The sequence below is a fragment of the Stenella coeruleoalba genome (genome assembly GCF_951394435.1).
Source record: "Stenella coeruleoalba genome assembly, chromosome: 3".
In the NCBI taxonomy this organism is placed as follows: Eukaryota; Metazoa; Chordata; class Mammalia; order Artiodactyla; family Delphinidae; genus Stenella; species Stenella coeruleoalba.
Genome location: NC_137148.1, coordinates 64022302 through 64048636, shown reverse-complemented (window position 1 = coordinate 64048636; position 26335 = coordinate 64022302). Strand labels below are relative to the sequence as shown.

The window sequence follows — 26335 nt, the reverse complement described above, 5'->3', positions numbered from 1 at the left end:
AAGTCATTCCCACCTTGGAGATTCCCAAGCACTGGCCTGCATCAAACCCCAGATGTACCTGTCACCTTGTGCATCACCTCATTATTCCCAAGAAAAATCCATCCTGATTCTACTAAAGCTTGTTGTTCTAATGACTTTTTAATTATCTTCCCCCTTTCATCCTCCTGAGTTGCTAACGTGTCAATTTCAAGAATTTCTTGTTTAAATGGGTGCTCCTTTTGATGATGATAACCGCTCCAGTTAAAATTCCATTAAGTACTTCACTCAGAAAGCTTATTTAAGTGATCTGAGCTAGAAACTACATAGAATCTTGAAGCAGGTAGAAAAGCAGGGGCCTATGCTTCCATCTGGGGGATCCTCTTTAAAATCTGGACACTTTGTCTGACTTATTGCCCAATTTTTTATTATGTTATCAGTAAAGAAATCAGGTACTATATAGTAAAAAAAAAAAAAAAAAAAAAAAAAAAAAAAAAAAAAGCTGTTTGCTAACTTGGCCATGAAATCTTGTTTATTTTCATCACAGAAACACTGGATTATAAAAGAACAAGGATGACCTCCTCCAACCCCTATGTTGTACCAAGCTGAGGAGAGTAGGGAGATGTGCCACGGGAATCCTTGATTAGTCCCCTGAGAGCTTTGCCTGATTTATTCATTTAACAATTTACTACCTGCCAGGCACTGGCCAAGGCACTGACAGTACAGAGGTGAACAAGACAGACAAGGTTGCTGATCTCATGAGCTTATATAGGAAGACTGTCCAGGCGGAGGGATAAACAAGTGCAAAGGCCTTGAGGCAGAAATGACCCAGGTGTTTCTGAGACACAAAAAGGAAATCAATGTGACTGTAGCTTAGCCGATGAGGGAGCGTAGCAGGAGCAGGGGTTAAAGAGAGAGACAGCATCCAAGTCTCATAGGATCTGAAGGCCTTGGGAAGATAAATGTGCTTTATTCTAAGTGTGATAGGAAGTCATTAGAGAATCTAATCAGGAAACCAGATGATCTAATTCACATTTTTAAAAACCACTTCGGTTGTGTCATGGAAAATGAACACTGTCTCAGACTTAACTTTTCTCCCTATATCTCTGTTGTAATAGGGAGTGTTGCCTTGGAAACTAAACTGAAGAAGTCATCTTAATGACCTAGCTTCCAGGCTAGGTCGTCACATTAGCAGGGAAAGGCTGGAAGCAGTACAGGTGCTTAAGGTAGACACTGGAGGAGGAGAAGGCTCTGAGGCTCAACGTCATGGATGAGGACCATGGTAACCTATCTCTATGCCAAATATCATGCTATGCTCTTTAGCCAACCAGCCTTAATTCCACCAAGAACCTTCCAGTGATAACACTTTAGATGACACCATTCTTCCATAGACAACTGACTGCAATTAGCCTTTTATCATAGAAGGCGGCTAACCTAGCTCTCCTTCCACAAAGGCTAGAGGGAACTACAGGAATTTTTTCTAACTAGCCATTGTATTCATTCTACTTTCTATGCAGAAGTAGGAAAGTTGTAAAGAAAGGAAACTAGGGCTCCAGAAGGAATGGTGGGGAAACAGGGGGCCAGCAAATGCGGGGTATGGCAGCTGGATAATACCTCTTTGAATACTTCGTTTTAGCTTGTTACACAGATCCACGCGGGGGTTAACTACATGCTCTTCTACAGATCCTGGGCTTTGTTCTGGAGAAGAAAGGCCTCGGCTAAGATCCAGCGGTACTTTACCAGTGTGTGGTGGTGGGGATGCAGCAGGGCTGTGAGTGGTGGTGGGACTGCTGGACGCTGAGCAGGTGGTCAGGTCCAACGCTCCTATCCTTGAGTTCAAGGGAGAAGTCAAGGACAACTTTCTGGCCCTCACTGGGGAGGACGTTCTGGACACAGCCAGTGGTGGTGGGGAAGAGAATTTGCGACACAGGCGCGGGGATTTGCCATCCACCAAGTGTTCACCTCTGCTATTCTGGCTGGTAGCGAAAAACAATTCCAACGACCTAAAAATAAGAGCAAAAGCTATTAACAGGTTGTAGCCAAGTGAAAATGAGTCCCCTGATGTCATTCAAGAACACGCTCCCTACATTAAAAGGCCACAATATCATCATACTTCTGTTGCTGGATTCACCTTCATTTAAATGCTGCATGTATACTACACACTTGCCAAAGGAACACAGACAGTATTTAGGCGTAGTCTAATCCCCTGCTACTAAACTGCGGTCCAAAGACAAGTAACACTGGTAACGGGCTCCACTCCAGGCCTACTGAATCAGGGCCTGCAATTTAACAAAAAAGGAGAAAGAAAAGCCCCAAACAATAGAGTTATCTTCCAAATATTCACAGAGCAAGCAAAGGCCACTTGGAAACTTCAACTGCTTCCCTCGGGAACTGTCTGTGACCTCGACTCCCCCGCTTCTACTGGCGGGGCCTGGCAAGTTCAAAGCCAAGCCAGTGCCCTGCAGAGCAGGGCTGCCCATCTGCACGGAGACCCAGGGACCGGGTGGGCCACACTTTCATCACAGGGTAGTGCCGGGCCTACCTGACGGGGATAGAGGTGAAAGGCCTCTTGTATATGTCAGAAAGCTTCCCCAGCACCACGGCTGCCGTCGTGAAAATCCGATAGGTGTGCAGAAAGGTATTGAGGAAATCGATACTAAGAAACCGCAGGTCTGTCAGTCGCTCCAAGAGGCGCTCCACGCTGGCATAACGGATCTGGGGCACTTTGCAGGAGTTGAGTGTTTTACTGAAGCAAATGTCAGTGTCATCCTTGTGAAGACGGGCATCAGACCTATGCACAAGGCAGGAACATGAGGACAAAATCAGGGCGCGGCTGCCTCTCAGGCCCTGAGTATCTCAATATTTGTAAATATATACTCGTGTCTGGGCTTCCCCTTACATTTGATGAAAGATGTGATAGGACATATTACATACAACAAAGCAGGGCTGTAAAAACATCAAATGTGCCATTATAATTTAGGAAGTTCAGAATTAATTGTGGAGACGTTAATAATTCATTTCACTCTGTGAATTCCTTCTGCAGGGGAGGAAAAATAATTTTCTCTCCACTCTCCTGAGTTGTTGGCTGAGACCCTGTGATAAAAGACAGATGAACAAGAGAAAAATAAACAAGTTTACATGGGAGATAACCAGGGGAAAATGAGAAACTCACAGAGGTGGCTTAGAACTCAGACTTAAATACCACCTTATAGGGAAAGGGAGGTGGGGGGGTATGTAGGCCTCTCAGGGGAGAGTAAATGATTTTTAGGAAAGATGAATGAACCCTTAGAATAGATGGAAGGTATGATAGTTTGTGACAGTTTGCCTGGGTGTGATGTCGACACCTAGTCTTTCCTGTGACTACTGTCAATCTTCCATGGTTGGTGAAACTCCTGGGAAGGGGATTTACGACAACTGAGTTCCTTTTGGAGAATCTGTCTTCAGGCAGATGAGAAGAATTCAGAAAAATCCTCTCTCTGCATTTGCTGTTTCTCAAGTACCTATAGCTCAACATAATCAATATGCCACAGTGCCATATTATAGGGTGGCATATTCTGCTACCCTTCACTTCTTTCTCTGGTTCAATCATGTTTTATTAGGAAATTAAAGCCAAAGCCCTATTTAGGAGGGGCACTGCTTATGCCCTCAAATCAGAATATCAGAAGTGTGGTTAAAAAGTAGCAGGTTGGGGCTTCCCTGGTGGCGCAGTGGTTGAGAGTCCGCCTGCCAATGCAGGGGACACGGGTTCATGCCCCGGTCCGGGAAGATCCCACCTGCCGTGGAGCGGCTGGGCCCGTGAGCCATGGCCGCTGAGCCTGCGCGTCCGGAGCCTGTGCTCCGCAAGGGGAGAGGCCACAACAGTGAGAGGCCCGCCTACCGCAAAAAAAAAAAAAAAAAAAAAAGTAGCGGGTGACATTCTTCCCACAGAGGGGTGGGGAGGAAGAGGAGACCCAAATATCACTGCTGTTATCTGTGGTTATTTCTTTTCCTCGCTTCTAATTTTGTACATCTGTGCTTTCCCCCTTTTTTCTTGATTAAACTAATAGATTATATTATTAGGTATTTTCCCTCTGGCACCAGCTCTTTGATTGATCAATTCTACTGTTTTTCTATATTTTAATTTATTAATCTCCATTCTTATCTTAGTTATTTCCTTCCTACACTTTCCTACAGTTGATTTTTGTCATTCTTTTTCTAACTTCTTGAATGTTAGAAAAAGAATGCTTAATCCATTTCATTCTTTCTGGCTGATAAATGCATTTAAGGCCAACCATTTTCTGATTACAATTTAATCCATAAATTGTGTGAAATGTTGTATTTTCCTTACATTTTCAATATTCTGCAGTGTTAAAAATGTCTTCATAAAAAAAGTAATGGCTGTAATATAGGCAGTCAACTCTTCTAAAGATTTCCCCCGAACAGTGCCCACCTGCCCACCTGCAATGCTGGGCTTTTCTCATTCTCTAAAACCTCCCACCTGGCTCCTCCTCAACCCATCACCCTGAGGCCCTTGCACTGGAAGCCTGCGGCAGCCTCTCCAGGTGGACAGCAAACTGGAGGGAGGATTCACACGGCAGCCCTCGAGATCCTTGGCTGTGCGCAGAGCCCTCAGCCCATGGTGCACCTTTGTTAGAAAGGGCAAAAGAAGCCGGCATAGAGGCCAAGTTCATTAGATGAAAAGCTTGGAAGCTGAGGCCGAATCCAAGTGGGGCTCAAAGAAATGCATACCTTCGCTAAGACTGCCCGTAGCCTTCACATTCCCATCTGAGACCCCATGTCCCCCTTCATGGCAGCATGTCAGAACAGACAGTCCATGAAGTCCTGGATTTCACCCCTTGATTAAAGGATACACTACAGGGCCAGTGATGTTCAGTGAGGCAGCTGCTTGCTAAGAATCAGCTGGCTTGTTGTGAGTGCCCTTAATTAACCCTTTCAGCACTTCAAGGGATTTTAAGTTATATATTTATTTTCTTTGGGATAAAAAGAAATCAATAGCTTCCTTAGCTTGCTCTTGGAAACGTTCCACCCCAAAGTAAGCTCAGTGCAGACGGAAGGACTTCATTTGCGGGCTTGAAAGAGCATTTTAAATGAGTAGCTTACTTCTGGTGAGGAACTAAGGGCGGCCTGTTAGTTTTAGTCACATCACTGATCTCGAAAATACGTAAGTGCATCTTTTGAGATTCTTGAAAATAGCATGGCTCTTTTTTGCACTTAGTATGTGACCCTCGACCAACTTTACTTTTCTGGTTCTTAATCTTTCTCATTTGTTAAAAGACCTTAGAAACTTTTATGAACCAAGCAGTCTGTCTAGAGGATGGCTAATCGAGGTAATCACTTTTTCTCCCACCATTTTCCCACCTAAAATCTCTATTTTCTAAGAAAACCGAGGGCAACTATTATTAAAAGAAAGCAAGCGTTAGCCTATATACATAAAGCATAAAACATCACTTAAAGGGATATAATCACCTAATAAATGTCATGATTTTGCATTCTATTCGTAGTTTTGAGCTTTGCATCTTTTTCTCTTTTTTTGCATCTTTTGACTATAATTACTTTAACCAAACACTAGGGGAAGAAATATATTGTAGCCAACATGAAATTGAAACTGACTAATTGCACCACTGTCCTTCAAAGTTATTACTACAGTTTCATTTCAAGTAAAGAAAAGAAATTAAATATTAGGAAATTATTTAATTTTCTTTTATTACATTGAACGACATCTTAATTTCCTAAGGGACCCTCGAGAAGACACAATGCATTACTTAAGCCTCCTATGATAATAACAACTCCTTTTTGGTAAACACTTAAAAAAGTAATTTTGAGACATCAAACCCAAATCACCTATTGTAATTAGTAAGTTTTAAAAGGAAGTGAGTGCCTGCAAGGTAATGCCATTAGGGTAGGATAATTTTTTCTTTTAGCTCTGTAAAACATCTTTTTTTTTTTTTTTTCTCATTGCATGTAGCCAGAGAGATGTGCAAGGAGGCAAGAATACAGAATTTAGGGTAGACTAGTGCCATGGAGGAGACTATCAGAAGGAACAGAGATTGCAAAATCATCCTCTTTTCTCTGACTGAGGAGAACCAGGCTCAATGAAGCAGGGAAAAATAGAAGGAGGAAAGATATGAAATACATTAAACTCTGCCTTGGGAATATATCTAGTAGAGTACAGATGGGCATCCAAACATGTGTGGCTCCAATGGGAAATCCCTACAGCCCGTGATACAGGTTTCTGTCCTCCCAGGAGAGTGGTTCCAACTCATTGCAGTGACCCTCCCTGTGCACCCAAACGCAGGAAAGTCTTGGTCTGTACAGGAGGCAGTTATATCAATACAAATGAGATTGGACATGGGCATTAGTCAAACTGCCACCACAGAGGAAAGAAGATGCATTCCGGTGCCAGCCGTAACTTGGTCAGGCACAGAACTAAAGCTTTTTTCTGTACTAATTTTTAAAGTGAACAAAATGTATACATAGTGGGTGTGCAGCTGCCCGAAGGTTTAGGAGCTTATAACTTGGCCACCAAGTTATTATTTATTCTCATTCTAAAGCAGATTGGACTTTCATGGCTGTCCAAGCTTCACGAAAGTACTCTTAATAAGGAATTAAGATAATATATATTATTTTGTGAAATATTAAAATAAGAATACTATGGTAGAAAACTAATAAGAAAACTAACCTGGTGATGTGAACTTAAAAATTAAGTCATAATTTGAAACTTTTGACTTAATATTCCACACTTGGTTTTAATTTTAGTATCGTACATTTTTAACTGACCTGTTTTTTTTAAAACTATACTAAATTAAAAACCTAGAAAACTGAATGCTAAAGGAATCTTTGCCCAAGAGTTTTAAAATGACCCTACTCAAAATATTTTAAAATTTGACTAGCAATTTAAAACAGTATCATCCTTTTATATTTTTTCTGTAGTAATTATGGCACTAGTATAATGTACTCTGCCTTCATCTGATACAATAATTAATAAGTTTTAAAGTTTATACCATTGGAATGATGCTAATTATAATTAATACCTATCAGAAGAGAAAAGTTGATGTTGTTTCTTTGTCTTAAACAGCTCAGACCTAAAAACAGTCCACATAAAAAGGCATGGAAGACAAACATTTTCTTAGTTTCATGTAACTTTTTTGGAAAGATATAACAGGACTGCTTTTAAAAATACATTTTATTCTTAGAATTTGGACTGCAAATAACCAAAAAATGAGAGTAGGGAACAATTTGGTTAGCTTGAAAATCCTCCTAAAACAATTTTTGAATTTGGAAACAAAAAAGTATGTAGAGACAAAAGCATTAATATAGAGAGCTATGGCATGCAGTTATTGGTATAACTTCTCATCTTAAAACTAGTTTCCTTAGTGATCATAATTAAATTATAGGATTTGCTTTTTTTTTGTTTGTATGTTTTTGTTTTGTTTTTTTCAGTGTTGATCACTTTTTTTTTTTTTAACATCTTCACTGGAGTATAATTGCTTTACAGTGTTGTGTAAGTTTCTGCTGTATAACAAAGTGAATCAGCTATACATATACATATATCCCCATATCCCCTCCCTCTTGCATCTCCCTCCCACAATCCCTATCCCACCCCTCTAGGTGGTCACAAAGCACCAAGCTGATCTCCCTGTGCTATGCAGCTGCTTCCCACTAGCTATCTATTTTACGTTTGGTAGTGTATATATGTCAATGCTACTCTCTCACTTCGTCCCAGCTTACCCTTCCCCCTCCCCGTGACCTCAAGTCCATTCTCTAGGATTTGCTTTGTTAACAAAACATATAGAGAGCAGGATGGCAGGGCTGGGCAATAGCCTCTGGGACAAATCCATATACAGGCTGTGGGTAAATGGTACCATGGAAAAGTCAGTTAATTCATGTTGAGTGTCTTCAAAATCTAAACGTATCTCTACAACCAAATCTGACTAATATGATTCACACCCACTGAGAAGACAGCAAAAGAATCTGCCAAACTTTTGTCCACCCTCTGACACATCTGGCTATCACAACTTTACCTATTGAACTTGAAATTTTTAAAAAACTTTTTATTTTATATTGGAGTATAGTTGATTAACAATGCTGTGACAGTTTCAGGTGCACAGCAAAGTGACCCAGCTACACATATACATGTATCCATTCTCCTTCAAACTCCCCTCCTAGCTAGGTTGTTACATAATATAAAGCCGCTTACCCTGTGCTATATATGGTCCTTGTTGGCCATCCACTCTAAACACAGCAGTGTGTACATGTCTATCCCAAACTCCCAACCTCTCCCTTTCCCCCACCCTTCCCCCCTGGTAACCATAAATTAGTTCTCTAAGTCTGTGAGTCTGTTTCTGTTTTGTAAGTAAGTTCATTTGTATCATTTCTTTTTAGGTTCTGCACATAAGTGATACCATACCATAAGATATTTCTCTTTCTCTGTCTAACTTACTTCACTCAGTATGACAATCTCTAGGTCCATCCATTGAACCTGAAAATTTTGAAAGGTTTTTTGTACAGAGGAAGGCATCTAAACAGTATGAAAAACTATTTTTCTATGCTGTGAGTCAATAAACTATGAATCTGAAAAACCATTGTGATAGTCTTATTATTTATAATGGCATATCGTGAATTATCAATCACATTACTGTCAAACATATTCAGAGTAGGAAGCAGAAGCCTACTGAAACAATATTTTATTCAGGGTTTTATGTTCTCTACCAATTTGATCCTAATTAAAATGTAAGAGAAAGGATTATCACACTTACTTAATCATATGTGGCACAGAAACTTTGGAATTTTCTTCAAACACTATAGTCATTAAACCATTACACCGTATGTTGTCCACACACTGTGAAATTAAAAAATAGACAGTTAAAACCCACATGAAAACGTAGGCGGAGCATATCTTCCCAGAATTATTTATAATCACAAAACAATTCAGTTTCTCATTTGTGCACATATGCACACACGCGCATGCACACACACACACACACACACACACACACAGAGGCAGGGAAACATTACACATTGATGAACAGATTCAATATCCAAATACCAAAACTGTGCACCTGGCAAATGCCTGAGGATGGATATAAGGGCTACATTTTCCTAGAATGTGTTTCCCAAGGATTCTGAGCACAATGTCACATCGGCACAATTCTCTGGCAGTCCCAGCACTACTTGAGAAGTTTACACCTCTAGTGAGGTATAAACTGCCTCTGCTATATTCATTCTCTGCCCTAGTGGGTGGTATGGGGCAGGCAGAGCAGAAATGGTGGCTTGCTTGGATGGAATTCATCTTCTCTCTCACTAGGAAGCTCTGTGCCTGCTTCTCGGTGCTTTTTGCCAATAAATTCCCACATTTTACTAGCTTCTCTAGCAGTTTCTACCGGCACCGTTTTAGTTCGGTGAGGATGTATTGTATAATTTCTCCTGTTTCTGGCACACATAAAGCCCAGTTCATCTCCTTTCTCTTTTCTTTCAGGAAATTTTGCTAATTTTCTCTACCTTTTTAATTTATATCTATGCCTTATCAATTCAAAATTTCCCTTTGCAATTACTTTGGGTTAGAGAAGGATTTATTTTGAGATTTAAACAATCTTTAAAATCAGAAATTACTTTTAGTTACTAGGATACCATGTAGTACTTTATGACTGTAATTAAATGGTGTGAAGAAGCTGATTGCCAAGTGCTTTCACAGAGCTCTTGAACTCAGGGTTTATCCTAAACCCCAATGTCTAATAAAAGAATGAATATGCATATAAGAAACTTTGGGTCACCGGCATCCCCTAACTATTGATCCTCTACTTAGCATATCAGCCATTTTCAGCCTTGTTTTTCCTTAAAATTTTGTTTCCTCATGTCTTACGCCGTTATTTCAGTGACCAGGTATAGAGGATCTCAACTTTTGGGAATAAAGTAGAATATTTTAAAGTTCCCCTCAATTCATTTCTTGAAGCACCTGGAATTTGGAGTTATCTTTTTATATGAATAATTATGGTTATCTAACTACAAATTAGGTTACATGTGAGTTTATACTATATCTTATTCCCATAGGTGGATTACAAAAATACATATAGTAAGACAAAGTCAAAATTAGTAAGAAAATTAGAGAGGATTTGGATAAAGGGTGGAAAATAATAAGATGAAGCCTGGGATCAATCCACCACATGTACTTTATGCTGAGAAGTCCCAAACACTTGTTATACATGGTCCTCAAAATTAGCTGAGCTACGGAACAGCCAACTCAAAGGGGGCCACATGATGAACTACAAAATTCATGGTTTAATAGAAGCTCAATTCATCCTAGTCTGAGTCCAGAGGAAAATTATCTCATGGGTTCTCATAAAGAAAACACTGAATAATGTTGCGAACATTATCCTCAACAACATCCTTAAAGTAATCGCAGTTTTTACCAAACCATTTCTTATAAACTCCCTCAACACTGGATGAAGAGTACAGTTCCAGACTAACCACTCTGTGGTGGGCCCCAAAGAATGGGGGCCTGCCTTTGCTCGTCTGGTTCCAAGCACAGATTTCACTCTCTTCAGAAAAGGGTACGTATAGCCTGCTTTTCTTTAGGCTAAATAAATGCTGCTCCCCCTATCAGTTCTGAGCAGCAGGAAGTTGGACATGGTATTCTTCCATAAGTCCTGAAACTGCAATATCCTAAGTTAGTATCCAGTTGTATGGAGTCAATGTTTCCACCAGTGAACCAAGCTACCAGTAGGTGGAGTATCCTCTTAGGCCTCAGAACAGCCACAGGACCTCAAAGGGAGAGGTCTCAGTCAGGGCTAGATAAAAAGAGACGCCAACGACTCCATTTCTAAGCATGAACAAACAGGGGAAAATGAAGAGATGAGGCTGGCTGGTGTGTGCGTTTATAATGGAGAAGACAGTGAGAGAGAGGGGGCCGGGGTTTGATCCCTGGTCAGGGAACTAAATCCCACATGCATGCTGCAACTAGGAGTTCTCATGCCACAACTAAGGAGCCCACCTGCTGCAACTAAGACCCGGCACAACAAAATAAATAAATATTTTTTAAAAAGATGAATAAGGTAAACTACTTTAAATTCACTTTCCTAATTCCAGTGGGAAAATGGATTAACATTATCCCTGTTGTTATCAAACTATGAGTGTGGGGTTTGGAGGAATGGGGGAAAAGATTGTATGGGGACAGATACCGCACACAGACAGGGAAAGGACGGAGGCGTTAAGTGATCCTTCACCCCAGTGACATTTCTAGCTATTCCTTAGACTTTTCACTCTCACTGTTTCTGAGCAGAATGAGGATGCCACTTGGGTAATCAACACAGGAAGTGGGAGGGCAGAGACGGTGTTTGGTAAGAATTGGGGCAAGTATATAGTGTTCCTTCAGTCTCCTTTAACAGTCTAAGCAATAATATAGTTACACAGACAACAGCCTTAGGATGACTTAGGGCTATAGTTTTCATGTTTCGATTTTCTATTTGGTTCTTTGATCAGCCTGGTCCTTTTTACACAGTGATCTATTCTTTTCTTTCCTTCCTTCTTCCTTTCCTCCCTTCCTCCCTTCCTTCCTTTCATAGCTTTATTATATTTTAAACATTCTTTTTCACAGTCTTTTCTAAGTTATCACTCTATTATCTGAAGTTCCAGCAGTGCTAATTATACTGCTCACTATGTCTTCTCTCGCTCTTGATAGATCGTTTACTCACAAGATTTGTAATTTTTGATTTTGAGCACCTTGTCATGAGCCCTGAACTGTTGAGGTGTTGCTAATGCAGTGACTTTGTGTTTGCTTCTACCAAGCATTTTGGGTTAGCAACAGTCCAAATATTGTTTTTGCATTAATTTCTCAGTTTGGAATTTTCACACCATGTGAATACTGTAACTCTGAATTTCAAATCCACAGGCCAGAAACACATTTGTTTTTCTCAAAGGAGCTTTTTAAAAATTCAGAACCCAAGGGGCTTCCCTGGTGGCGCAGTGGTTAAGAATCCACCTGCCAATGCAGGGGACACAGGATAGAGCCCTGGTCCGGGAAGATCCCACATGCCGAGGAGCAACAAAACCCGTGCACCACAACTACTGAGCCCACGTGCCACAACTACTGAAGCCCACACGCCTAGAGCCTGTGCTCCACAACAAAACAAGCCACCGCAATGAGAAGCCCGCGCACCACAATGAAGAGGAGTAGCCCCTGCTCGCCATAACTAGAGAAAGCACGTGTGCAGCAACGAAGACCCAAAGGCAGCCAAAAATTGATTAATTAATTAATTAATTAAAAGAAAATTCAGAACCCAAGTCAAAGACAAACTTCCTTATGTCTTTCCTGGCCTAATGGGTTTTTTGAGTTCTTATTTCATGCATGGGGCAGGCTTCCAGTGCCCAGGCTTCAAACAAGGGCTGCAAACAAGGATCTCAATTCCTTTAAGGGGCCCAAGGCTAACCCTCGCTCCTTTTGTTAATACCCCTCGGGCGTGGGACCAATATCCAAACTAAAATCATTCCCAAGTCTCTATGTCTTCAGTTTACATGCTGTCTACCCTGACTTTAAGTTCCCTTGTTATTTCTGGCAACTAGAGATTTCCCTTTATATCTGTAAATATCACCAATGTATTAAATTTTTTATTATACTGATTTTATGTATTAAACATTTCTTGTTTGTAGCTAGAAGGGATCTAAATCGATGCAGTCCTCCATACTGCCAGAATTGAAACTTGGGATAAGTGTTTTAGATCCAAAAGAGAAGATTTATGTGACCACTTTTGAACATCTTATTATCCAATGTCAGATCTCATTCATAAATCTTTCTGATTCATTGTGTTAAGCATTAAAATTATTTTCAACAGGAAGAAAAAGAAATTTTCACTTACACTTGTTTCAGGAGAAGAAAATGTACATCCAATCTGAACTACAGCTCAAAAGACCATGTAATAAGTCATATTTAAATGTACAAAAAGGTCTTTGATAACTGCCACACCTATCTGTTTGATGGATAAATATATATATATATATATATATCTACACACATATACATACATGTATATATAAAACATATTACGGTATATTTATAATAGAGGAGTGTTTTTTGGTTTTTTTTTAACATCTTTAATGGAGTATAATTGCTTTACAATGGTGTGCTATTTTCTGCTTTATAACTAGAGGAGTGGTTTTGAAATGGACTCATTTCTTGGAGGCTCCATAGACGGGCTTCAGTGACAGCAAGGGTGTGAACAAACAGGACTCCTGGGGGCTCTGGGTCCACCAATTCTACTTCAACCAGAGTATTTTGCTTTTATCTCACTTCCATTTGGCATTTTCAGTACTGCTACATTGAAGAAAGAGTTCTCTTCCAGAAAAAAGTTAAACTACAACAGAATTTATGTTTACGAATGTGTGTATGAATATATTTATATTGGAAGCCATGGTATATATTCACGATCATATAAGCACATATCTTGGTTGTGTTGGGGAGAAGAGACTGAGTCCTGGGAAAATGAATGCAGTTCACTCAGTTAAGAAGAAAGACATGAAAATAATCAGGATGTCACATATCTTTAAGGATGTACTGAATTTATGTAAATTACTATAAACCTTGAAATTAATAGGATATTAACAAAAGCAGATTCCTAGGTCATGGCTATTCTAGTTCAGTTTGTAATGATTCTGACCAGGGTGGAGCCTGGGAATATGTACACTCACAGAAGCCCCAGGTAATTTTTTTGATTTATTTTTTGTTTCTTGGGGTTTTTTTTGGCCGCACTGCACAGGTTGTGGGATCTTAGTTCCCCGACCAGGGATTGAACCTGTGTCCCTTGCAGTGGAAGTGCAGAGTCCTAACCACTGGACCACCAGGGAATTCCCTCCCGCAAGGTTTTTTGAGGGCCTTGCTTAAGGAAATAACTGGTCAAAGTCAGTGGTGTACTGTGTCACCATATTTTTTTTTTACCTTCCTAATACTTCTAAGTAGTAGGAAGAACAGTAAATTCAATTTCTCTTTTAATTTCACCTTTTTATATTAAAGTAAAAAATTCCCTATTGATTCCAGAGAAGTTATTTTAAGGGAAGAAGCATGTCAGTGTGCTACAAATTTGCCTGTATTTTGACACATCTGCCCAAACCAAGAAGCTCAGAGGTGAATTTTAATTCTGCATTTTAGTTGGTACCCATAATTATAGAAAAATAATACACCATTATGTATGACAGTAAGACATGCACAAATGAAGGCACTATATTGAAATGAATGGTCAAATCTTCAGCCTCAGATTTTTCCCTATAAATAGATGAAAAAGGGAAGAATTACTGGTCAAGACCATTAACCACTTGCACATTTTGTTGGAGGCACCAACGGTTAATTATGACCTTGCTGGTGGAACTAAAATTATAATTAAGCGTTCAAGCCATTGTTACTTCTAAAGATTACAGCTTCAGAGAGAGAGGCCTGACAAAGCTAAACATTTTAATTTTTGTATAGAGTTCTCTATGTGAAACTGGGATTATATCAATAGTCAGGCACCACTTTGTTATCTCAAATAAGAACTACACGTGATTGGTAGAACATGGTACAACAGTTTAGCAAGGTGGTATCGAATCAAGCCAGGAAAAATTAAAGTTTTGCAAAACAAAGAGTGACAAAAATAAATAGACAAAATAATGGAGAACATAGTCATAATTTGGATTGAAAGAAAAAGCTCATTTCCCTAGTCTGTAAGGATAGCTCCAATGGATAAATGTCCATTTGGTATAAAAAGACAAGAAACAGTGGAAAATGTTAGTCTCACTGATAATTACAGAAATGTAAATTAAAACCACTAGAAAGCAATATCACTTTTCCATTAAATAGGAAAATGTGACAAATGTGACAAAACTCAACGTTGGCGGGACTTAGAAGAAAGTTGCATAGATACCTTGCTGATGATGTTGTGAAATGATGAGTTACATATTCCTTGGAGTGTTTGGGCTGTCTGTCGAGTCATGTATCATGAAATCATGAAAGTGATCAGGCCCCCTGTACCAGCCTTATCGGCTGTGGGTAAGATACACCACCAAGGGACCTTTAAAAGGTTCGGAGAAACTCCCTGTGCAAAGATGGTTAGCACCACATCATATATTAATGCTGAAACTTGGAAACTGCCTGAATGCCTAATTACTCAGAAAGAGCTAGAAAAGTGGTAAGTTAACATGATAGAATATATTAGAAGACACCAATATGAAGAATTCACAGGAATATAAAAAGATGTAAAAAGCAAAAAATGATGCATATACACACCTAGAGCCAAACTGTTAAATTATTTCTCTACGGCAGGATTGTGAGGGTTTTAGAGGCGGAAACATTTGATTTTCAGAACAGGGTTTCTCGAATTTAATTGCACAAAAATGATCTGTGGAGCTTGTTAAACCTGGGGGGTTTCTGGAATGTGGTTTCAGGAATCTGTATTAAAAAAGAAACCTTTGGACCTGCTGCATAAAAAAATAAATAAAATTCAAAAAAAAAAAAGGAAAAAACCTTCCAGTAATTATCTGTGGAAGACACTTTGATAAACATTTACTTAGTGATATAGGTGCTGGGAGTCTTTCTGGTTTCCTTTTTGTGTCCATATCTTTACATATACATGATAAAATATTAAAAAGTACATTTTCAAGCATTCTGTAGACTCATCTTAATAATGAATATGTCCAGAGGCATACTTGGAATACTGACAAATTCCATCAACGTGTGTATAGCACATAATTTTCCCCATAAGATGAAAATGCTTTAAGCAGAGAACAAAGCCTGGCTGAGATGCAGGCTGCTGGGCAGTAGGCTAGGCTCAATCAATAGTGAAGCACTCTGTCTCTACCACTCACCATTCAAACCCTGAGTTGGGAAAATCACTAAGCATCTCAGAACACTCACTACCATACTCAGCTTTCAGTAGTAGCTGACATAATCACTCCCCACTCCCTGATACATTTTCTTCACTTGACTTACAGGACACCAAGTCCTCTTGGCTATCCTCCAATTGCTCTGCTGATTCCTTCTCTTCTTTGTTGTTCTCCATGACTCCTCACCCAGTCCATGGCCCTCTTCTCAGTCTATCTACATCTACTCTCTGGGTGATCTCAACAGGCCTTAAATACCATCTAAATGGCGTAGAGTCTCCCACCTGGACCTCCCTCCAAGCGCTTAACATCTATATCCCACTGCTTACTTAACAACTCCACTTAAATTACTTCCTCTTTTTCTCTTTTCCCTCTTGCACATTCCCCTTCAGCCACACTAGTCTTCATGCTATTACTCAAAATATGCAGTGTCCTCCTACTCTAGAGTCTTTGCAGTGGCTGTTCCCTCTGCACTGCCAAGGGAACGACTTTCCCTTCATTACAATATCAACACGGTATTTCCATCACTTACTGCAGTCTTTGTTTAGATGTCTTCTTCAAAATAAGATGCTCACCTTTTAAAAAACTGTACCAACCCCCATCTACCTCCACTAGCCCAATCCTTCTTACCCTGGCCTATCACCCTCTGGCATAAAATATTATATACTTACTTATTATGTATACTGCTATTTTCAGTTTTCCCCACACTAGAATGTAAGCTACATAAGGTCAGGGAATTTTTTGTTGCTGTTGCCTCCTGTCCATGATATATCACAAGTGCCTAAATAGTTAGTGGCACTGGTACTTTATTTAACCAAAATATATTTATTGAATGGCTGAAATCATAAGTGTCAAAGACACACGATATCAAAGCTCTATGGAACACAGTAATTTCATGTAATGATATCATCGTCCCTCAGAAAGATACAATTTTCTGTTGTTTCCTTCTCCAGTTCAATTGTACATATAATCAGCTTAATATATTAGTCATAGAAACTTGGAGAAACAGGAAGAAGTTGTATACTCAACTCAAGATGTAGACTAAGTAGAGAGAATCACTTGGAGGCTTCTGGGAAGCAAAGTATTGGATCCTTTCTTTAAAGGACCAGGCATAGAATCATTCATGCACCCCATGGGTCTTTCTCTCTTAGCAATGCCTCACCAGGCCCCCTAAGGAAGATCACTTAGCGCTTTTATCAACTCTGTATCTTAGGAGCCCCAGTTACATCATAAGGTAGAAGCTATAAGCAGCTGGAAAAACATCTTTGCCTACACTCCAATTCTCCCTATTTTTCCTACTCATCTTGGCTCCACAACACATACAAAATTTTGTTGCATTAAGTTGTCTACTTCCCTTTCTTCCCTACTAGCCTGCCTATCTCCTTGAGAGCAGGGACCGTTGCCATATCCCTGGTACCTACACAGTACCTGGCAGCACATGGTGATTGCTCAATTAACGTGCATAGAATCAATGGCTGATTCAGAGTCTCATCAGGTAAAAGGTGTACTACAGAGACTTAATTAAAGTATTAATTCATACAGCATAGAGCTAATGAAAGTATTAATAAATCACCACAAGGATGTAATTATGCAAATACACAAGAGCCCATATTTTCATTCCTTTGTTAACCAGAAAAGCAGCACCTTCACTTCAGCTATTTATTCATCATCAAAAGAGTCCTGGGAGAAAAGAAGTAAAAATCCAGAATTCCAGTAGAGGATATTTAGAGTGCTAATAAAAGACCTAGATTAGGTTTGAGTCCTGACTCAACACAGTTGTGTATTTGGACAAATGCTTATTAACCTCCCAAACCTCAGGTTTCTCACCTGTGAAATGGGACTACTATTTCTGTTAGCCTTCAGAATACTACCGTAGGGGTCAAATGAGACTGTAAAATTTCTTTGACACACAAAAATAATTATTTTGTCCATTCATTTTCTTTCTATTTCCCCTCAGTTTTCAGTCACTCTGAAAAAAATTAAGTACCTGAAGAACTATGATATAGTTTCTATTTATACCTAAGTCTTATACAGTAAGTTCCCTACACATGAGCCTTCAAGTTTTGAACTTCCAAAGATGCTAACATGTGTTCGCATGTCCAATCACATAAGTTAGTTCCTGTGTCTGGCATATATTGTCACGTGCGTGCATCCTGTACAAGTGGTTGTGCTTTTGTGTACTTTACTGTGCAGTGCTACATAGAGTACAGTAGTACAGTACCTTATTTCAAGCCCAGGATGTCCGGAAGCAAGTGCAAAAGTAGCAGTGATGTAGCTGGTATGCTAAGAACAGCCAGCTGTTGTACTGTACTACACTACTTTTCAAGATAATGTATTGTAAGATTAAAAATGTTTTCTTTAATTTTTGTTTTTTAATGTATTACTTGTGTGTGAAAGTATTATAAACCTATTACAGTACAGTACTATATAGTCAATTGTGTCAGTTGGGTACCTAGGCTAACTTTGTTGGACTTATGAACAAACTGGACTTATGAATGCACTCTTGGAACAGAACTAGTTTGTATGTAGGGGACTTACTCTATATAAGTACTATGAGCTCTTCGGAAAAGGAAGACAATGGGATCTATAGCATATGCCTTTCCTGTTTGCCCCAATCTTCCTTGAGTTAACAACTTTGAAGATAATAATCAAGCTTTCTTTTAATATTTTCCTTACACAGCTTCCCTTTTCACCTAGATTGGTTAATTCCTTACACAGCTTCCCTTTTCACCTAGATTGGTTAATTCCTTACACAGCTTCCCTTTTCACCTAGATTGGTTAATTGGATTGAAGAATGCCCAAGTCCAGTCATCACTAGTTTTGACATTCTTTCAAATGCTGAATAAATGAAGCAATTCCCTAACTGGGCATTGCTGATCAAGGAAAGGTAAGCAAATCTGTTCCCTAATTTTTTCTATATAAAATACAGGAGCTCATTTGCAGGCTTCATACTACAGACAGTATCTCTTCTTTGATTTGATTCCATAGTCCTTGTTAGCCTTTTCTGAATCTCTCACCATTTTCCTACCTCAGTAACAAATAAGAAAAAAAAAAAATCTAGTGAGGTCACTGGAGAATTTATTACTCACAGGGCAATTTTAACACTGTCCAACACAAGTGACTACATTATCAGCTTGTAAAAAAGTGCCCAGGACACAAAATGCAATAACTACATTTCAAGTAAATTTTAAACAAACAACAACCACAAATGATTTAATACATGAAGACATACAGTGGTACTGGTAGTGACCACAGCAACCAGATATAATTTTCCAATAAAAATAAATTGACTCTAAAACTCCTTCCCAAAAGTTTATGTTGTAAAATTTAAAACAAAAACAAAACCCAACTTAGGGCCAAAGCCACTTGCTTACCTGACTGATGTCACTTGTCCAGGCAGCTTTCTCCTGGCGTGAAGGTGCTAACAAGACCACAGTGAAAGGGGCAGCGTCAGGAGGCTCCACCACTATTTTAAAATCCAGGTGTCCAAACACTTGCCCAGAACCTTTGGCTTCAACACATGTAAACCAAACAATTAGATGTGAACACAAAAATATGAGTGATAGTTGCTTTCACATGGTTCTAGTAATACAATCAATGTGCATTTAAGTCCAGAATCTCATTTCAGCAATATGGTGCTTCTTGGGCCTGGGGAAGGCTTTGTTAAGCTCATAAGCAGATGAAGAAACTGAGATCAGTAGGTTACTCAGGACTAGGATCCTGCTTTCCTTCTCATTTCATGTTTTTATTTTTTTTTTAATTTCCATAATTTACGGAATTCCAACACACTAATTCAATCTCTTTCTTTTCTGCCACTGCAGTCACTATCAAGAGACAAATTCAGTAAAATGTGAATTCCCAAAGACGGTTTAACCAGGTCACAGGTTAAATGGCTCAACAGAATTTTTCATATATAAATGAATTCAGGGAGTTTATTCTTAACATCTTTCCTACTTCCTTAAGCAGCTCTTCTTAGCTATGAATGAATAAAAACCATAGGACTATTTAATTCTAATATAATTCTAAGTGATAGTATGTGACTTACAGTCATCATCGCTTGTATCGGGCTCCTCAACCAATGTACATTCTATTAGAGAGAGAACTCCACCTGTCTGGAAACAGACCAATTTTTCATTAAGAGGCTAAGAGTCTTTCACAGGTTGGGAACCTGTGATTTGCAAACCTTACATTCAAACTGCCACAAAAGAAAACAGCAATTGTACTTCATAAATAATTCTTCATAGAGTTCAAAATTAAACTTAGATGTGTAAAAGTAATTGAATTCATTGAACTTCAGGTTCTTCCCCACATCCGACTCTCACTCCCGATGTTTATAAAATTTAGCAAGTCAGTCTATGGGAGACTATATGGCACCTCAGGGGCCCTGTAGAGTGAATGCACCTCAGCAAAGGGCAGAACTCTCCAACCAGGAAGTGATTTAAGCAGTAGGAAGCCTTGGTTGTGATGTTGGATAATGTTTTCAGGCACTAATAACAGAAGGTACAGACAGGCAGACTTCTGTTAAGAGCCAGCTAGTAAACCTTTTAGGCTTTGCAAGCCATGTGATCTCTATCGCAACTGCTCAAATCTGCTGTTCTAAAAAAGCATGAAAACAGCCAGGGACAATATGTAAGGAAATGAGTATGGCTGTGTTCCAATAAAACTTTACTATCAAAAACAGGCAACAAGCTGCGGGCCATAGTTTGCTCACTCCTGGTACTGAGCAACATAAAGGAGCATTTACTAAATACTATATAATCAGTACACTGCAGTAATTTGACAAGATTTTTGTAGCTCAGTAGTCACCAACTAGTAATTTTGTCCAGGTTATGATTTTAATTGCTCTTCTTTATGGCAATGCACACTTACATTTCTATTACTTTGCATCCAACTGACAACAAAGTAAGTGTCAGGATTGGTAACTGTATATTACCTCACCATGAAATCTGACAATCTATTTTATGATAGCAGGCATAGGAAAGTCATAATTAAGTTAACCTCAATGCCTCTTAAGTGCATGGAACATAAATGGAATAGTCATATAAAACCAGTACCTTGAGCAGATGTAGCTTTCCTCCTGAACTTCTTGTACAAATTAAAAAGTGTTTTGTAAACAAGAAGCATTGTCTTTCTCCTTCCTTTTTCAAAGACAATGAACCCAGGCGAACTTTACTAAGTTTCCCCCTCTCAACGGAAGGTACTTGAATAAGAGAACCTGGTGATCACAAAAGTGAAGAACACACAGTAATTAAAATTCTGTCAAGTGAGAGCTGTTCCTGATGTAAAAACACTAGGGCCTGTTTCCCAAGATACCAAGGATTTATTTGATGCACCATTGGAACAAGTAAATCCCCTGCACTCTGAGCAGAAGAAACGATGCATTACATTTTAAGGGTTGCACTAATTCCTACTATTTTTGTAAAACACTTTAGACTTGATTATCTATAAGCTGGAAAATAAGTTTAAAAGAAAGCCAAATTGAATTCAAAGAATGAGGCACTTCTGCCATCTGTCCTTCATAATCTGATCTCAATCAATTTATTTACATAAGAATAAGGTACATATTATATAATTAGAGTAATAAAATAACATAATAAAAAGCAAATCAAATTTAATTTTCCTGGAGCACTGAAGGTAGATAAATAGCATTAATACAGTTTACTTTGTATTTTAAAAATAGAATGTACAATACATGTACATTATAAAAATACACAAAGTATACAATTCAATGCAATTTAGTTAAGGACTATTTTTAAAGGGCAGTCATTTCAGGTTACATTTAAATGATATGTGATAAAAATTTTCTGTGGAATCTAAATGGAAAAGAAACCACATAAATTCTATACCCAGAACATTCCTGTGAGCAAAACTGTCTTCCATTCAATGTGAGAAGCTATGCATAGACTTTATATAGTTTCACCCTAATAATGACTGCCTGCTCCCCGCAAGAGAAAATTCTAATCTAAGTTAAATATCAAACCAAAAAGTACTACAAAAGATGCTAGCAAATACCTTGCCTCTGACTTCTGAAATGCCCTGAGCCAGTAATATTTCTATTTGTTTAATCCACCACCTACCCCAAATGCAGCCTGACAAAGGCTCCTTTCAGCCTCATAAGAACTATTAAATGACTATTTATCACTTAAATATTAACAGAGATAAGATTGCAGGCAACTTTATTTTCCTCTTCATACATTTCCTGGGTTTCCCGATTTTGTTGTTGTTGTTGCTTGTTTTAGAATAGTAAAACTATGATTGTGGGTCACAAAATGTTTACACTAACATATGAATATTCCAAACAGCATCTACTTTTACAGAGATCTAAAGATGTGCTGGGGGTAGAGAACCCAAGTTTCTATGGATTCCCTGAATTCCATCTATTCAGATGAGTGTTTAGGTGGGGCTGCTTGACAAAGGCAGAATTGCTGAGGCAGTCCTGGGGGACGGTGTGGGACTGGGGAATGAGGGCGGGAGAAGGCTTGGTTCCAGTGAAAGGAATGGGCAAGAAGGAGGAGAGGTAGGTGGGAGCAAACTGGCAGAGAGCACAGGCAGCATGTAATTAAATATGAAGAATAACGGAGCAATGAGAAAAGCACATGGCAGAATGCTTAGAGGACAGCAGCAGAAGGATTGTATTCACTAGATCCATGGATGAAACCGAAGCCACAGGAGATCTTTCAGAGGACCTGGGTCATCCCCGCCAGGAGATGGCAGTGGATTCAGCAGCATAACAACTGAAAGTCAGAAAGGGAATGGATGGGAAAAGACAGTAAGTTCTAGCTTTGCCATGGGCGGTCGTGAGTCATCCAGGCAGATAGGTTAGGGCAGAGCGGAAGACTGCAGCATAGACAGGTGGACAAGCGGGTTTGAGAGTCATTTTCAGAAGGGATATAATCAAGGCTATGAAAACTGGATAATAATGTGTTCACTGGTAAATGCTTCTAGCATTTAATGATTTTGTAAATCAGAAATTATAGAGTACACTGTTAACTCATATATTAATCATTACCGTGAATTTTAACTTTGAGGTAAAAAATAACCAATGTTTCCTTGGCAACTATACACTAATATGCTTAATCTATAACTGCTTATCTCATATCCAAATAGGATACTGTGTGCATTAGGTATGTACAGAAGTCTATACATCTGAATTAAAAGTGAGCAATTTCAACACTGGTTTATAAAATAAGCTTGTTGAAAAATAAGTTAAGTGGATCTTTTTTTCACATTTTATCTTATGTTTGACATGATGTTTCAACACAACTATGAGACCTGAGGATTCTTTTCTAGTTAATACAAATTAGAGAACTCATAGTCTTGAATCAGTAATTCCTCAGTATCAGACCATTGCTGTGATACGATATTTTGCATCCCCATCATCATCAGTCTATCTAATAATTGGGGTCAACTTACCAAAACACTTCTGTTTTTCAATCACTAAATTCCCATAGCATGGCATTCAAGATTGGCTAATGCCCTTAATCTTAATTCCACTCAGTAGTGTAAAAGAATGAACAACAATTTCCAGGTTATTGGATTAGGCGTTTGAGACGGTATAACTATTTCTAGACCCCACGTTACAATTTCAAAAGACACTGGTACACTGAAAGTACATGATTTTGAGTCTGGGAATGATTAAAGTAACACAGAGGTTCATGTCTCATTCTCAATGCATTTAGCTCTAAATTCGGTCACCTTTATTTAATTTTCCTGATTCACATTTCCACCAGACAACAATGACTAACTATAATGGATTTTGCACAAAATGTCAACTTAAAGTGCCTTTATCTTCTAATAAATATTCATATATATTTCATGTTACTGAAAATAGACACCCATTCCAAAATTTAGATCTTGGTTTTTAAGGTTTATGTCATAATCTCACAGACACTAGCCTAGAAGCATTTATGAACATTTAATCTTCACAACAACCCCAAAAGACAGCTACTACTATTAACCCCAACTTAAAGGGAGGAAACTGAGGCAAAGAGAGGTTAAGTAAATTGCCCAATATCACATAGCAAGGAAGTGGAGGAGACAGGATTTGACCTCCATGACGCGGCCACATGTCTACCTATTATTGCCGCAGACACTTTGGCTCAAGAAACTTTGAAAAAGATTTTGGAAAATAAATGACAGTGTCAGACCACCGCTATGATATAGTCCTTTGCATCGTACTCATCAACCATCTAGTAATTGGAATCAATTTACAATAAAACCTGTTTTTTCAACCACTAAATTCCTACAGATTGACATTCAAGGTTGGCTATCACACCTATTCGGAGGAGGCCTTTCAGATGACCTTATTGTTTCTAGTCAGAATAAAAATTCATTTGAGATTGAAACCACACACATATTTGTACATAAGCATTTGCACACGCACTCACGCATTGAAAAACAGACCGTATATCAACCCTAAAAGTAAACAGTGCAAATATTAGTATACAATTAGAGATAAACTATAGTCCATTTCATAGAAAATAGAATCTCTCAAAGTTAAAAAACTTTTTAAAAAACCCACTTCAACAAGTTTTAAAGCCTATTAAAGGTATTTAGTAAAAGTAATAATAGGAGCAACCAAAGCAAAATAATGCAAACTTTCCAAATTGTCCGTAATTGGATTACTTTCTACTTTCAGATTAAGGTTTGATTTTTTAAAACCACCTTTATTGAATAATTCCCAAACAGACTAACCAAACCAAACAACACGGAAAAATACTGCTGAAAGGCAAATCATTATATCAACATCAATACAGCAATAACATCAGATATATTAATAGCTGACAGAAGCACCTCAAACATGTAGTACAGAACAAGCAATAAATAACATCTGGACACGAATCAAAGGGAGAGGTGGCTCATGACTGTTTTTCCTCCAGGTGCAATGAAAAAACATATGATTTTTTCATTGGATTCGCCCTTCCAGCAGTTTTCAACTAAGTTTGTAGAAATATGTTGTTTATGTGTAATAATACTTTTCAGTCCAAAGTCTTTTCAGAAATTGAATACTAGTTATAAAAACTTTTGTTACCATTTTCACATAGTATACAGTTCAAGTCCTTTAGTAAGTATTTTTCAGTGAACTCCAATTACAAGAAGAATACAAAACAAGACAGCTGACATTCAAAACTGCAGTTTTCAACAAGCAATTCAATTTAATCCATTGTTCATTTTCCAGGTATCTATAATGGAAAGCATTGTACTAGGCAAGAGAGAATTCATAAAAACTGCCCTCCAGAGTTACAATTACTGGGAGAGACAGGCATGCAAGCAAGTGGATGAAATACATGCACCAGGAGCAAAGGGGCTCAGAAATGATGAGGACGGTAAATTCATTCTAACTGGAGAGAAGAGGAGGGGAAGATGAGAAGGAAATTTAAAAGGCTCTTTAGAGGTGTCTGACCTGAGCCTAGTAGGACAGGCAGACCTTCCATAGGCACAAGAAAGGTGGATAAGGGCATTCCTGGTGTCCAGGCTAGGGCCAGCACATGTAAAGGCACAGAAGCAGACAAGTGCCAGGAAGGCAGGAAGCCAATATGGGGACACGGTCTGTACGGAGGAATAGAGGGGGATTTAGGAAGGCCCGATGTTGTCAGCATTAGAGTCCACTATTACTTAAAGAAAAATTAATACTTAAAGCCAAAAATGAGAAAGGTATCATGACCCGAAATATACTTCCAAACTTTAACGTATGTGTGATTTCTCTCCTTGTAAATAAATATGGAAAATAGAACAGCATGTGGTAAATTTTTTAAGTGTTCTGTGCAAAAATTAACGTGTGTAGCACAAATAATGCCTTGTTTGACGAGGTAAAAAAAGATTTTAAGCAGCACATTTTGGTACACACTAGAAATGCAAATATCTTCAAATAATATTGGCATGTTATAAACAGAAACCACATTAAAGGCTAATTCTAGTTCCAAATTTATATGCCACTCCTCACCAAGTTCAAAATTATGATTGTGTGCAATATATTGCCACAAATCGATTTTGTGGGGCATGCTCCCCTGCCCCCAGAACACCTGAGCACTTAAAAAGAACTTGGAGTGTGGTTTACATCCTGCACTCTGTAATGAAAGCCATGGAGGAATATGGACTGTTAGGTTGTTGCTTCTCTACAGTTTCACAGTACAAATATCTTCAACTCTTCAAAAGCTCAATTTACTGGGTGATGCCCCCAAAGCACACCCCTCAAACATGATACCTTCGCCCTGATCGAAATATGGCAGGGCAAGTTGATAGTGAGACATTTCATCTGGCAACTGGAGTTACCAATTGAATCAAATCATATCATGTGGGGCCGATCCAGAAGTGCTGATGAAAAATGGGAACAAGAGACAGCTGTTTTCACTTCGGATATTGTCCCCACTGCTATGGGAAAGGGCTCTGAGTAATGCAAGTTTCTCTTGGGCCTTTGCCTGGATGTCGTCACCACCTGGCACTGCCACTCCAATCGGCCAGAGCAATCTGTCCTCCCTGGAGCTGTAGAGAATGTCCGGTCCACTGAGGAGAAGAGTCCAGT

At 38.8% G+C, this 26335-nt stretch overlaps 1 protein-coding gene across 2 annotated transcripts in view; it reads right to left on the bottom strand.

The window, feature by feature from the left end:
• The window catches only part of RASGRF2 (Ras protein specific guanine nucleotide releasing factor 2), a 228502-nt gene that overhangs the window by 100929 nt on the left and 101238 nt on the right, over window positions 1-26335 (bottom strand). For both annotated transcript variants that reach the window (XM_079918349.1, XM_079918350.1), the window contains exons 10-15: window positions 20868-21028; window positions 19859-19925; window positions 19188-19324; window positions 8733-8815; window positions 2519-2767; window positions 1591-1979 (exon numbers count right to left, since the gene is read on the bottom strand). In XM_079918349.1, coding sequence (XP_079774475.1) covers window positions 1591-1979; window positions 2519-2767; window positions 8733-8815; window positions 19188-19324; window positions 19859-19925; window positions 20868-21028 — 1086 coding nt within the window. The remainder of the gene's footprint in view (window positions 1-1590; window positions 1980-2518; window positions 2768-8732; window positions 8816-19187; window positions 19325-19858; window positions 19926-20867; window positions 21029-26335) is intronic.